The 14,638-nt window shown below is 43.7% G+C and overlaps 1 protein-coding gene across 1 annotated transcript in view; it reads right to left on the bottom strand.

Moving 5' to 3' along the window:
- The window catches only part of LOC141106725 (uncharacterized), a 106,709-nt gene that overhangs the window by 76,946 nt on the left and 15,125 nt on the right, over positions 1 to 14,638 (bottom strand). Inside the window, exons 3-4 of the mRNA XM_073597660.1 lie at positions 4,250 to 4,366; positions 395 to 556 (exon numbers count right to left, since the gene is read on the bottom strand). Of these exons, the coding sequence (XP_073453761.1) occupies positions 395 to 556; positions 4,250 to 4,366 (279 nt within the window). The remainder of the gene's footprint in view (positions 1 to 394; positions 557 to 4,249; positions 4,367 to 14,638) is intronic.

Genomic DNA, 14,638 nt, shown 5'->3' with positions numbered 1-14,638 from the left:
CCTTGATTGCCGCACACCTCGCCCAGCCCAAATGGTTAGCAGGTAAATGTAGCCTCAGTTTGATTCATCCAGAGGTGAGTTGTACGACGGTCAGGCTATCTCTTTCTATTTCTACAGCGTACTTTGGATCTGGATGAACCTTTCCCTAGCCTGTACCCTCACTAGTCAGCAGCATCCAATTCATCAAACCTTGTTAACCTGAGCGGGGGCCACCAAGCATTTATCGTGGGTCACAGATTGCTTTGATTGTTGGAAAAAAAATCCTGTTTCCCTAACAAAAAATCTCCAATAATACATTTATGGCAGATATTTTTATAATTTCATCTGGGTTTAGGGACAACAAGAAATAACATATTTTGTGAAATAATAATAGCAATAAATCGGTTTACGTTACCTATGGTCCCTTTGTCTCCCTTGGCTCCGGGAGCACCGATAACACCTTGATTTCCAGTGGGTCCTGCTGCACCTGGAGCACCTTTAGCACCTGGAGCTCCAACAGCTCCTGTTGCTCCTGAAGGGCCAATTATGCCCTTTTCACCTTTTGGACCTTGTGGGCCTAAAGTGAGAGATAGTGGGGGTAAATACCGTAATTGCTAATTGCAAAAGGGCATTGAAAACCCAAGCCCAAGTTTGGAAAAAAAAACATAAAACATGTAATTCTTTTGTCTAAATCATTATATATATTATGAGTTGTGTCCTCTGGTCTTATTGATTTTCTTTTGTGCGCTAAAGCATCTCTTTGATAATATGCATGAATATGTTTTATCAAAAGGAATAAGGATGTTTCAAAGTGTTCTGTAATCACAGGATACACTTTAATTTTATAATATCAGTAATAAATGTAAAATCCAAGCATAAATAGCTATTTTGACAATCAAATATAATCTCTTTTCATGTTGTGAGTTCTGTCTGTCTACTGGCCATCTCTTTCCACAATTTTGTGGATACACTGAATGCTTTGCAGCTTCTACTCTGCTCATTCCTTTAGTTTACTTTTGATTTCTAAGTACTGCATATCCCATGGTACCTTGTTGCCTGCAAACAGCGATTCCTGTATTGACTCCACCTACTTAAAATCCTCCTCTCAGCACTTCTTTAAGACAGGATGTGAATTCTGTGACACAGCAGTGCATATTCTCAAGGTCTAGGGATTATGTGTATCAAAATTCAAAAATTGTGTGACATTCTTAACAAAGTATGTTTACAACATTTAAGCTCATTCAGAATAATAGGAATAGTCTAGAATTAATTAAAATCCAATTTTTAAATTAATATGATATTACATTTTTATTGTAGATATGTTTTACAGGAAATCTCCACACAGAGAATATGTAGGATGTCATTGCTAACCTCCCCGCAAAATGTCAGTTGTTTGGCTGTCATGTTGATTTATTGGCGTCAATAAATTCGGAGTTTCTGACCTAGAAAAGTATGCAGATCAGGAGTTCCAGCTTTGCTCTGACCTTCCAATCTGCATGCTTGTTCCAGGTCAGTAAATCAAAAAGTAGTGAAAACAGAAAAATTCAGACAACTGGCTTTCTCAGACGGAGGTTGAAAATGGCTCCCCTGTATCTCCAACAGCACAGGTTTCCATTGCTTGCCCAAACCTGACTATATTTGATTGAGCTATGCTATTGGTCAAAGTCATGGTTAAAAACTATGTTGGTAGAAAAGAAAGCGTCAACATTTAATGATCAGACCTCTATGAGCCGAAATACTTTACACAGTGATTCCTATAAGCCCCCCCAAACCCAAATTATGATTTATTGGTTTACAGAAGTCATGAGCTTATATACAGTGCCTTGAAAAAGTATTCATACCCCTTGACATTTTCCACATTTTGTCATGTTACAACAAAAAACATAAATGTATTTTATTGGGATTTTATGTGGTAGACCAACACAAAGTGGCACATAATTGTGAAGTGGACAGAAAATGATAAATGGTTTTGCAAATTATTTACAAATAAATATGTGAAAAGTGTGGCGTGCATTTGTATTCAGCCCCCCAGAGTCAATACTTTGTAGAATCACCTTTTGCTGCAATTACAGCTGCAAGTCTTTTTGGGGATGTCGCTACCAGCTTTAGACATCAAGAGATTGACATTTTTGCCCATTCTTCTCTGCAAAAAAGCTCAAGCTGTGTCAGATTGGATGGAGAGTGTCTGTGAACAGCAATTTTTAAGTCTTGCCACAGATTCTTAGTTGAATTTAGGTCTGGACTTTGACTGGCCCATTCTAACACATGAATATGCTTTGATTTAAACCATTCAATTGTAGCTCTGGCTGTATGTTTAGGGTTTTTGTTCTGCTTCAAGGTGAACCTCCGACCCAGTCTCAAGTCTTTTGCAGACTCTGACAGGTTTTCTTCTAGGATTGCCCTGAGTTTGGCTCCATTCATCTTCCCAACATCTCTGACCGGCTTCCCTGTCCCTGCTGGAGAAAAGCATCCCCACAACATGATGCTGCTACCACCATGTTTCATGGTAGGGATGGTGTGTTCAGGGTGATGTGCAGTGTTAGTTTTCCGCCACACATAGCGGTTTGCTTTTAGGCCAAAAAGTTCAATTTTGGTCTCATCTGATCAGAGCACCTTCTTCCCCACATGGCTTCTCAAAAACTGCAAACAGGACTTCTTATGGCTTTCTTTCAACAATGGCTTTCTTCTTGCCACTCTTCCATAAAGGCCAGATTTGTGGAGTTCACAACTTATAGTTGTCCTGTGGACAGATTCTCCCACCTGAGCTGTGGATCTCTGCAGCTCCTCCAGAGTTACCATGGGCCTCTTGGCTGCTTCTCTGATTAATGCTCTCCTTGCCTGGCCTGTCAGTTTAGGTGGACGGCCATGTCTTGGTAGGTTTGCAGTTGTACCATACTCTTTCCATTTTTGGATGATGGATTGAACAGTGCTTTGTGAGTTGTTCAAAGTTTGGGATATCTTTTTATAACCTAACCCTGCATTAAACTTCTCCACAACTTTATCCCTGACCTGTCTGAAGACAATTGGTTCCACTGGATTTTAGTTAGGGGTATCAGAGTAAAGGGGGCTAAATACAAATGCACACCACACTTTTCAGATATTTATTTGTAAAAAATTTGGAAAACCATTTATCATTTTCCTTCCACTTCACAATTATGTGCCACTTTGTGTTGGCCTATGATATAAAATCCCATTAAAATATATTTATGTTTTTGGTTGTAAAATGACAAAATGTGGAAAATTTCAAGGAGTATGAATACTTTTTCAAGGCACTGTATATCCCTAATCTATAAGGTGTGGGCACCTCTCAGTTTTCATGTGAGCACCTCTCAGTTTTCATGTGGTCACCACTCACACACCAACACGCAATTTTTAGTTACAGCATGCACAAACCTACATGACTTTCAATCCAAATTTTTGCTGTCACTAATGTTGTCTAATGTGATTTCTTATAGATGGAGATATTTTTGACATATAAAGAACTTGGATATTAAACTAGATTTAATAGCTGCAACAACCATTGACACTCTTATGGTAATTGCAATTAAAATCTGTAACTTGACATGCCATGAGTGGTAGATTTGTGTGTAGCTGTGAGTAGTCTGTTGCAGTCTATTATACATGATCTGACTATCTGTAGACAATTATTCCTGTTATCATTGTTTGCATACTTTGGTTCTGGAAACTCAGTAAATTGCCTTACTTTCTGGGAAGGAACTGGGGAGTCCTTATCTTAAGTGGTTGTGGTATATGTACCTTATAATGCGTGTAAACATACAATATAGATTGATATTTAGGGATAATTGTTACATTTTACATTTACTCTGAATTTTAGTCATCATTAGGGTGAAAATTAATCTTTATAACAGGGATATAGACAACAATACACAACTAACAGAGGTTCTAACCCTTCACCATTTTACCCAAAACCAAACATACAGTAGCCTGCTCGGATTGGCTTTGAGTGTCAGAGAGTCACGGGCTGATGATGTTACAGCCTCTGCCAATCTGAGCAGGCTTTGTATTCATTAATAGAATACATCACTTGCTGTGATTGGCTCAGTGCGGTATGGCTCCAACTTTCATTAAGAAGAAGGAAATATAGTCAATATGAAGCCTCAGAAGGGGGGTCGTCCTATACAGTGAGTACAGTATAGGCAAAAACTGTAGAAATACAGTAGAATTAGGGGGTTGTCTTATATGCCGGTCGTCTTATACATCGGAAAATACGGTATATAAAACGTCAGCCATGCAGAGTGGTTTGTGTTACCTGATTTGCCCTCAGCTCCTGTAATGCCCAGATCTCCTTTCTGACCTTGTGGACCAGCTTTGCCTGGCATGCCTGGATTTCCCTTTAATCCTGGGCTTCCCACTTCTCCAGGTGATCCTAGGAAAAGCCAACACCATTGTTTCTGTTATATATCTTTATACATTGATATTAATGGTTCACTTATTTACCATCTCTGTACATTTTTTATAAACATTGAAGGAATATATGTTAGAAGCATGCTGTACATGTCAAATGAAAGCTTAACAGTACACATATCCAAACCAAAGAACAAAAATATAATATATTGCAGCTTTCCTGTCCCTAGTTTTATTTTTTCAGGCTAAGTACGTTTTCTGCAAGCACAGAAAAATACCTGCTGATCTTGATATAAATCCAGTATCCTTCTAAATTCCTGGGTACTGAATTGAAATCTTAAACAATGTTATAAGTTTTCTCAGCTATCTTCTGTGAACTCAAAACCCATCATACCTGTGTAATAGAGATAAGAAGAGGAGGGTGTTTGACATCCAAATCTGGACAATGCTGTCCCTCTATAATTACAGCTTAGTAAGTAAGTGTTGTCACCCTATGCGAGAAAGTGTCATTATCATTGGGTGAAAATAAAAGGCAAAAAACTCCTAAAAACTAAATTAATGCAAATTCGCCACATCTAAAGCTGGCCATACATGGATCAAAATGAGTCCGGTTCAGCAGGGACCGGCCGAATTTCGATCCATGTATGGGCAGGCTGATTGTTCCCAAATCGATCTACCAATCAACTTGGGTACAACCCGCCTGTCGAATTTTTTTACATGCAATTACCGACAGCGGCCATAGCCACTAGCAGTAGTCATTTTGTTCTGCCAGCTGGGAAGGCTCCCCCTGCCCCCCCCCCCCTTCACCAGCAAAACACAATAGCGCTGTGCAGGGGTCGTGGGATATCAGGACAAGTCTGATCATTGGAGGAAAGTACACTGAGTTCCCAGCATAGCTGGAGAACTGACCACAGTGTGTTCTCCTGCTTAGTGCGGTCAGTTTTTAATATGAAAGCAGAGGGACTGGCAGGTACACCAGGGATTTCACATAAAGGAAACAATACAAAGAGAACAGGAGACTTCTTCATACAAGTACATGGTTCAGCAGGCACCAATATGAAATATTGGGGTAACATATTCTTTAACTGTCGTTATAGAGGACACTTGTTCCTTCAAATGATGTTCTGATAAAAATAACTTCTTACCTGCTGCTAACAGATTATAAGAATTTATTTTGTGATCCTAACGTTAACCACTTAAACAATCACAGCTGTTAACCCGTTATCCAAGAGTCTAAATGCTTTGTGTGAACTTAATTTGTTATCTGTAGACAAAATTATCAAAAGCTGCTGCATGCACCTTTGGGTGCCTAGTTTCTACACAGCTTTATGTGTGTGTAATTTGTAGTAATATATAGTCGCACAAGGGGGCAGCCATGTTTTTTCATTGCATATGCAGGCTCTGCTTCTGTCTTAGGCTGGGCATAGAGTAGATGGGTCATTTCACAGCCCAAGTGGATAGAGGAATACTCTATGCCAGGGGTCTCAAACTGGCAGCCTTTCAGCTGTTGCGAAACTACAAGTCCCATGAGGCATTGTAAGGCTGACAGTTAAAAGCATGACTCCCACAGGTAGAGGCATGATGGAACTCGTAGTTTTGCAACAGCTGGAGGGCCGTCAGTTTGAAACCCCTGCTCTATGCTGTGCTATAGTATTCTGAAAGCAGGGACTCCTCCACTGCCAGAACACATTGATTAATGTTGGAGCCACTAACCCAACGAAAATCTTCAAATTTTCCTGTTCAATAGAAATGTTGATTCATCTATGGCCCGCTGCCCCTCTCTCTTATTGCACATCTATCAGACAGGTCTATTAACCAAAAACAATAGGCTTATGATTGGACACCTGCCAAAATATTTGCCCCCTTTTAAAATGCTTATTTAATGGCCAGATTAGTTTGTGCCTTTATTAGATCTTGTGTGCAGATATTTGAAATATGGAATTCTGCTTCCAAGTTTTATTGCCAAAGCTTAATTGAACAAGCTGAAGTTAGAAGGTGATTGGCTACCGTGCACAGCTGCATCAGATTCTGAGTGTTCCCCTATTAGTAAATCTACATCTTGCCGTCATTTCCGGCGCGACCTCGGCACACTAAGGCGTCCTCACCCCCCTTTGGCGACAATTTGTCTCCATAGGGAGGTGGAGAGGGATATAAAAGGATGCCAGTTGGGCATGGTCTAGCACCGGAGGAAGACGGCAGCTTGACTTGAGAGCTCTGCCGCATAGAACTCCTTTTGCCTACCATTAGCGGGACAATCCCTTCCATCTGCCTGCAGAGATGACCGGGAGGAGCTCGTTGATCACCCGGTCACAACAAGACCCGGCCACACAGCTCAGCCGAAACATACCGGCAATGTTTCGGACATAGCATGGGGACACACAGGCTGCACAAGTAAGTCTGCCCAGCACACCACTCTCCCGCTGTGCATGTCAGACCTCCAGCTAGTGGCACAGAACATTAAGAACTCCCTATTTGCAGCTGTTATTGAGCTTAAGACTGAGATCAGAGCTGTAGCATCATGGCTGGAGCACGTGGAGGTGGCACGTGGGACAGCCATCCAGCAAGTTCAAAAGTTTGTCAGTGTACATGCCCAGCACTTAATTGATATGCACAGGCATATGGAGGACTTAGACAACAGGGGCCGCAGGCGCAACTTACGGGTGAGAGGCATACCGAAAGCAGTGGATGGGCCCCAGCTACAATCTATGGTCTGGGCCATCTTTAACACCCTCCTCGGATGGCCACTTGATGGTCCTGTGGAGATGGAGAGGTGCCACAGAGCTCTGAGATCTAGAGGCACTGACCCCCCCCGAAATGTGGTATGCTGTCTGGTTAGTTTCACACAGAAAGAGGAAATACTGCGCTTGGCTCGCCACCACGAGCGACAGGAACATGAGAGTGCACGCATACAACTATTCCAAGATTTATCTGCAATCACCCTGCAGCATAGGAGAGATCTCCGTCCCCTCCTGCATGTTCTGCGTGACAGGCGCATTGCTTATAGATGGAAATTTCCCTTCTGCTTACAGGCAACCGCTGGAAATCGCATGGCGCAACTGAGAACCCCACCTGACCTACGTCCCTTCTGTGACGCCCTGGGCATCCCACTAACATATACCGGATTGGTATAGCGCATTCATGCAACCAGACCCCTGGATCCCCGCACAACCTGATGACACTCCAAAATCACAAAGACACAGACAGAGGCATCGCAGAACGTCAGCCGACTCCCCATCGAGGAATCGTGGGGACATGGAAACAGAAGCAAGCCCACGAACCTCGCCATCATCCGTTCGGCACAAAATAGACCACTAGCTGTGGAACTGATGGTTGGGTGAGTTGTTAACAGCACCTTTGCTTGTCTGACTATGACTCTGCAGCCTTATAATTGTTCTCTATATTGCTGAACAGGCAGCGGGCCATACTCACAAGGGTAGCCCTCAGCTCTCTTGCACTGGGCTATGAGCACCGTAAGCATGATGTACCCCACATGGTCGAGTGACTCACATCCCCTACAGCCAAGTCCCTTGGGTAATCTCCTGAGAAAGGGAAGCAGTTTTTGTTGTTCTTCCCCGAACAGCTCCCCTGTTAGTTCCTGAAACCCCAGTAAGAGGACTGATCGCCTAACTCAAAGAATGGGTGACTGATAGGAGGGAAGGCTCGTCCCTCCTACATTTGCAGGCCACAGGTACTCTGCTGCTGAGGCTCCAAGGGGAAGCATGTGGGCTGCATGTACAGTTATTTCCTTGGGAGTTGCGTGTGCTCCCACAACAGAACCTCTGAGACGCCGGCTGGCCGCTGAACATTGACTATGTGCCTTTCTCTCCAGCATCGTCTCTTGTGGCCTACCATGCTGGGCTGGTAACTATATCTGAGTCACTGACCTCTCTCCCCGTATATTTGTTTGCTTTTCCTTTTTTGTTTTTGTTTTGTCCCCTCTTCCTCAGGTAATGACGGTACCAATGGCTCCGTATAGACATTGCTGTGCTGATCCTTGCTGTCCTATGAGACTTTAATGTCGCTCAAGGTGGGCTCCCCCAAGGTCATGCTACAGAAGAGGGGTTCTTATATGTGAGGGTCTCCCCTCCCTCCACTCCTCGGGTGGGGAGAGGGAGAGCAAGGTTAGAAAACTGAACGTACGTAACATGTAGGGCCCCAGTCCAGTATTTCCATTATCCCCACAAAGGTGTTTGTATCTTTATAACTTGATATTTTGTTATCTACTTTATTGTTCAGACTGTTTCTTTAAGTATGCGGTTGTGACAGGAGGGCGTTCAACTCTCCTGTTAGAGAGTTGGACGTACTCCTCAGTCAGGGTGAGACCCTGAGTTTCGGAGATTCCGCCTCCTCACGTTCGCGGCTTTCGCTGCAATCTGGGTTCTGGAAACCTCGGGGGAGGGGGGGTCTGGGTTTTGTTGTTATAAAATGTTTTAAGTGATTTCAGATTCCTCTTGTTTTATGTTAAAAATTACAGAGGTGTTCCCTCTTGTAGAAAGTTACATGTGATGGCTTACTTCTTTCCCTATTTAGACACTGGATAGGCAACAGCGAAAAGGGGGGTCTCTAGGAATGGGTTCACCCAGCTTAGGCGGGCCTGACTAGAAATTCACCAGGTCCTTAGCTCGGGATTGTCCCATAGTTGTAACACTTCACTCCAGGAGTCTCTGGGTGGTATATGTACGGGTTTCTTCCCTGGTGTTAGACCTCTTCCCCACCTCAAGGAGGCAGGTTCCCCTTTGAAAGTTACCGGTATATTTTCTTCCCTATCCCTATACTCCTTGCTTCTTTCCAAACAGTGGGGTAGCTGGACTACACCCACCCCCCGGTATATTCCATGCTACACCTGAGATGGTGGTATACATCGTACACAGGTAAAGATCTCCATCCATCTTTGGAAACACCTGCAGGGCATACGTAGGCGTTAGCCATACCCTACCTCTCTTTCCTTCCTGAGCTTTTTTGAATTTTTTATTTCTGTTTCTCTCTCCCTTCCCTGTGAATCCCCTCCATCTACATCTAACGAGTGCAATCCATGCACACTAGCATCATTCCCACATGTCTTCTACAGTGCACATGTCAGCTCCTCTGTCGCTAAAAGTGTACTCTTTGAATGCTAAGGGCCTCAATGTACCAGAAAAGCGTAGCAGTGTCTTAGCAGAAGCTCATCGTTGCAGAGCACAAGTTATCCTCCAGGAGACCCATTTTAAAACGGGGTCTATCCCCTGACTTGCTAATAAACGCTTCCCTGATGCCTATCATGAGACCTGTGCTGACTCCAAAACAAAGGGGGTCTCCATTCTGATGGCCAAGTCACTCATGTTTCACCTGACAGACCAAATGCTAGACCCTGAGGGCAGGTTTCTCTTTCTAAAGGGTACTTGGAGAGACAAACCGGTAACTCTAGCGAATGTATACTGTCCCAATTCCAAGAGGGTGTCCTTTCTAAGAGAGGTCCTTCTGAAACTCATTTCCTTTCACACGGGCCTATTGATCCTGGGAGGGGACTTTAACATGGTGCTAGACCCGCTGTTAGATACCTCTACTGGCACCTCCTCTTTCCCCTTTTCAGCACTGAGACAGGTGAAGCTTCAACTAGCTTCGCTCACGCTACATGACTCATGGCGTACCCTCAACCCCTGCAAGAGGGTTTACACATTCTTTTCGTCACCTCACAATCGTTATTCGAGGCTGGACTATCTGTTCATCCGTCAATCAGACTTGACATATCTAGCAGATGCGACCATTGAAAATATGGTCCTCTCTGACCACCACCCAATCAACTTAACCTTACAATTTCCACAGAAGATGGAATCCATTAAGACCTGGAGACTAGATGCTTCCACTTTTGCTGACCCTAGGGATCTAGAGAGTATCAGACAGGCCCTCAACGACTATTTTTGCCACAATGACACACATGAGGTGTCTCCCATGACACAATGGGAGGCCCATAAGAGCATTATACGGACACACCAACTTGCCATTGCAGCTAGGAAAAATGCACCAAGCGTTAATACTATCCTTTTCTAAGAAAATATCTCAGCTGGAAGCCCAACATAAATGCTCTCAGGCTATCCAGATAGCTACAGAATTAGCGGACACGCGAGCCTTGCTGTTGGAAGAACTCTATAAGAAGGCGCGAAGGGGACACATATTGTCTCACAAAGTGTTCTATGAACAGGGCAACAAACCAGGCAAGCTACTAGCCAGATTTACGTAAAAACGTACTCTAGCACACACGTTACACCATGTGACTGACTCGGCGGGGACGATCTACTCTAAAAATAAAGACATTGCACGATAATTCTGTTGCTTTTTTAGCAAACTCTACAATCTTAAAGGGGAGACCGAGAACCAGAGTTCAGCGACGGTTGAGACCCAGTCCTGATTGAAACAGGACTTTCTTAACACCTACAGTCCGGGGGCTCTGTCGGAGCCCGATAGGATTGCATTAGAAGCCCTATTTTCCTCCGAGGAATAGGCGGAAGCCCTGAAAGCTACAAAACCTGGCAAATGTCCGGGACCAGATGGCTTTTCAGCGCAATACTATAAATGCTTTGCAGATCTCTTAGCCCCACGCTTCCTTAAAGCCTTTAATACTCTGGCCTCTGCCCACTGCCCTTCAGACACCCTACGAGAAGCTTACATCTCGTTGATCCCCAAAGACGATAAGGATCCAACTAATGTGGCTAACTATAGGCCAATTTCACTTTTGTACGTAGACGTCAAACTCCTCTCTAAAATTCTGGCTACCCGCCTGGCGTACCATGTGCCCGCCTGGATAGGCTTGGACCAGGTTAGTTTTGTCCCTGGCAGGGAAGCCAGGGACAACACCACAAAGGCTCTGAATCTTCACTATTGGCTCACCTCCTCCAAACAGGAGGGGTTCTTCCTGGCAATGGATGCAGTGAAGGCGTTCGATCGAGTGGCCTGAGATTACATGGAAGCGGTGTTGACAGCTCTGGGTCTAGGGAGCTGTATGCAAGCCTTTATAGGCGCACTCTATGTAAATACACGAGCTAGAGTCTGAGTCAACGGCCACTTATCGGACGCCTTTTCCATCCATGCTGGCACTAGGCAAGGATGTCCGCTTTCGCCTCTACTCTATATTCTTACCCTAGAACCGCTATTACGATGCATCCGGATTAATCCGAATATAAAAGGCATAGAAGTCCACTGAAGGGAATTCAAGACTGCGGCCTTTGCGGACGACATCCTGCTCTTTCTTTCCTCCCCACTGACATCCCTACCCAACCTCATGCCTGTCTTGGATCTTTTCCAACGTATTTCGAACTTAAAAATCAGTCTGTCAAAATCGTTTGCGCTAAGCATCTCATTACCAAATGACCTGGTATGGCAGTGCCAAGCAAATTTCCCATTTAAATGGGAAACAGAGGCTATCACCTACCTAGGTATCCAGCTCACAAGTAAATTGATGACACTGTATGATAAAAAACTTCCTATCCGAACTGAAACTCATACAACAGGATCTTCTGAAGTGGGATGTACCCACCCTCTCATGGTTTGGAAGGGCTTCTATCCTAAAGATGACGGTCTTACCCCGTCTGCTGTACAAGATGCAGACTGTCCCGATTCACCTACCACCCTCCTTTTTTACAGCCTACGGGAAAATGTGTAGATCCTTCCTATGGGGGACATCCGCCTAAACTTCACGCCCATCCTCTGGCTGGGGCGACCATCCAGGCTTTTGTTAGGGTATGTAAAGCCCATGCACTGTCAGACATTGATTGCCCGATTACCCCCATTAGAGACAATCCGAATTTCCCCCCGGGTCTATCGAAGACCAATCTTTTATTGGAATGGCCATACACACAAATGCAGGTGAAGCACTTTTTCACAGGGGCAAGTTTCTGAAGATACAAGATCTTGTGGCAAGATCTAACACTAAATCCTTCCCTTCCTGGCCCTACAGGCAAATAAAACACTTTCTAGACATCCCAGCGAAAGTAGTCATATACACGAGAAACCCCACGGTGTTTGAATCCTATGTTCAAGCTCATCACCCCAGTCTCATGTGATCTCAGCCCTATATGCCTCCATGTTCGGGGAACTGTACTCTTCTCTGAGTGCAGATCATGCATTCTGGGAGTCGACCTTGGACAGGGAGATGCCGGTTGGGATCGTATCGATTTACTCATAAACAAAGGTTCTCTCAATGTAAACACACAAGAGAATGGGTATAAACTCCAAACTAGATGGTATAAGACCCCACAGTTGCTCCACAGGATCTTTCTGACAGTGCCAGAGCACTGCTGACGGTGTGAACGAGAAGTGGGCACCTTTCTCCACATTTGGTGGACATGCCCTTTAATCCAGCCATACTGGCGTAAGGTGCATGAGGTGACGACTGCTATCTCCTCACTCCCACTGGAGTTTACACCAGCACAGTATCTCCTGCACCTCTCCAAAATTCCCCCCAAAAAATATTTTAAGTCGATAGCTATGCACTTGATAAACGCTGCTAGGCTATGCATACCGGTACATTGGAGGTCCACACGGCCGCCCTCCATGAAAGAATGGGCGGCACGTACTGACCGCATAGCGACAATGGAGGAGCTAATATTCGCTTCACAGGACAAGATCTCAAGCCTTTCAGCAACTTGGGAGGCGTGGATCATGTACAAAAACTCCCAATCATACCAGGATTTGCTATAACATGACATGTAATTCATTGTCAAGACACAAGGTGATCTCAGACGATCCATCCCGGGATACCGGAGGACCCTGTTGATGTAGACAGCAAACAGTGGAAGGAGGGGGTAGCAGGTGGGACCCTACCCCCCCTTTGTCAGTCCCCACTTTTTCTTCCACTCACCCCTCCCTCTTCCCCCTCTTACTTTTTCTGCTCTCTTCTCTTCTTTGTTATCTGAGCCCTTTATGGTCAAGGATCTGGAGGTTGGAGCCGACTGTTTGGGCCGGTCCTGACCTCCAGGTTGTCGTTCCAGGAAGTCAAAATTGGGTAATACAGGGCTGCTACAAATGGGCCCCCTCAGGTGGTTTGGATGGTCTCCGAGAGTGTTAGTAGGCTAAATTTGAGCTGAGACACATGATTAACGAGAGAAGCCATTACACTCTCGGACCTTGCATATTGTTTGTAATGTTATAATGTTCTTTATAGTTCTAGCTTATCTTCTAGACAATTTTGATGTCAGCAACCTGTTAGCCACTGTTGGGCTTATCATGTATGAAACCTGGATCCCAGTTTGATGTAATTAGCTGTATATTTCATGAAAACTCTAATAAAATCTTTTTGGGGAAAAAAAAAGGACGCCAGTTACAGTTAGGTTTGATGGTCCAGCATAGGAGGGGGAGAAAATATTGTGGGGTCTCTCATTGCAGGTAATTAAGCTAGGTTGGAGGTATTGGTTATTGGCTCTTATCCTTAGTTGATCAGAGACATAAATGTGTTGGTTTGGTTATTTGTTTTTGATTCTAATGGTGGTCTCTGATCTGTTGGAGCTTTGAGAAAAAACCCCTTTCATTTCTCCCCTCCATTCCCCTCCTGTTTTTTCCACCTATTCGAGAAGGGAATGATGGGAATTATCTGAATCTTTGGAATTTGTCATCAAGACCTTTAGCATCAGGTAGACCCCTTTTCCTGTCCTATCTTTGGATTAGTGGATTTTTTATCCCCTTATTGATTACTCCTTGTTCTTCCCCCATAGATGAACCATTAGTGGGCATTTGTTTATACATACTCTATGGTCTCTCTATGGTTACACCAATTGATCCAAATTGATTCACCCCTATGACTCTGGAGCCTTCAAAATCTTTTAAAATGTATTCTTTGAATACACAAGTAATCCATTTGACCTAAGTTTTTGTTGTCACTTGATTTTTGCCAATCCAGGAAAATGAAATTTAATAATGTACAATTATATATTTTGCATTTGTTATATCTTTTGTCTTTCACTAAAAAATCTTTTTCTATTTTTGACTCTTTTGTGATCATTTGTACAGTGCCTGATAATAATTTTCCTGATGAAGCCATTGGTTATGGCAAAACATGTAGAGATTCAATCAGTTTGCACCTGTTTATGTATTGTATGATCATTTATTCATGTCTTCATACTGTTTTTAATATTTTCTAAATAAATTTATATATTTTTTTACATTCTTGTTGTATTTGTGCATCTTTAAAATTGCAAAAACTCTTCACGGATAAGTAAGTAGAGTGATTGCCTTGAAACAGAGCTCTCACTAAAGACTAATCTGTAAATTATGTATTATAATTAGGGATGAGCCAAATGTACCTGGGTTCAGTTTGAGGCAGGAT

The sequence above is a fragment of the Aquarana catesbeiana genome, linkage group LG08 (assembly GCF_042186555.1).
Source record: "Aquarana catesbeiana isolate 2022-GZ linkage group LG08, ASM4218655v1, whole genome shotgun sequence".
NCBI classification, from domain to species: domain Eukaryota; kingdom Metazoa; phylum Chordata; class Amphibia; order Anura; family Ranidae; genus Aquarana; species Aquarana catesbeiana.
This window is presented reverse-complemented; position numbering and strand designations above follow the sequence as displayed.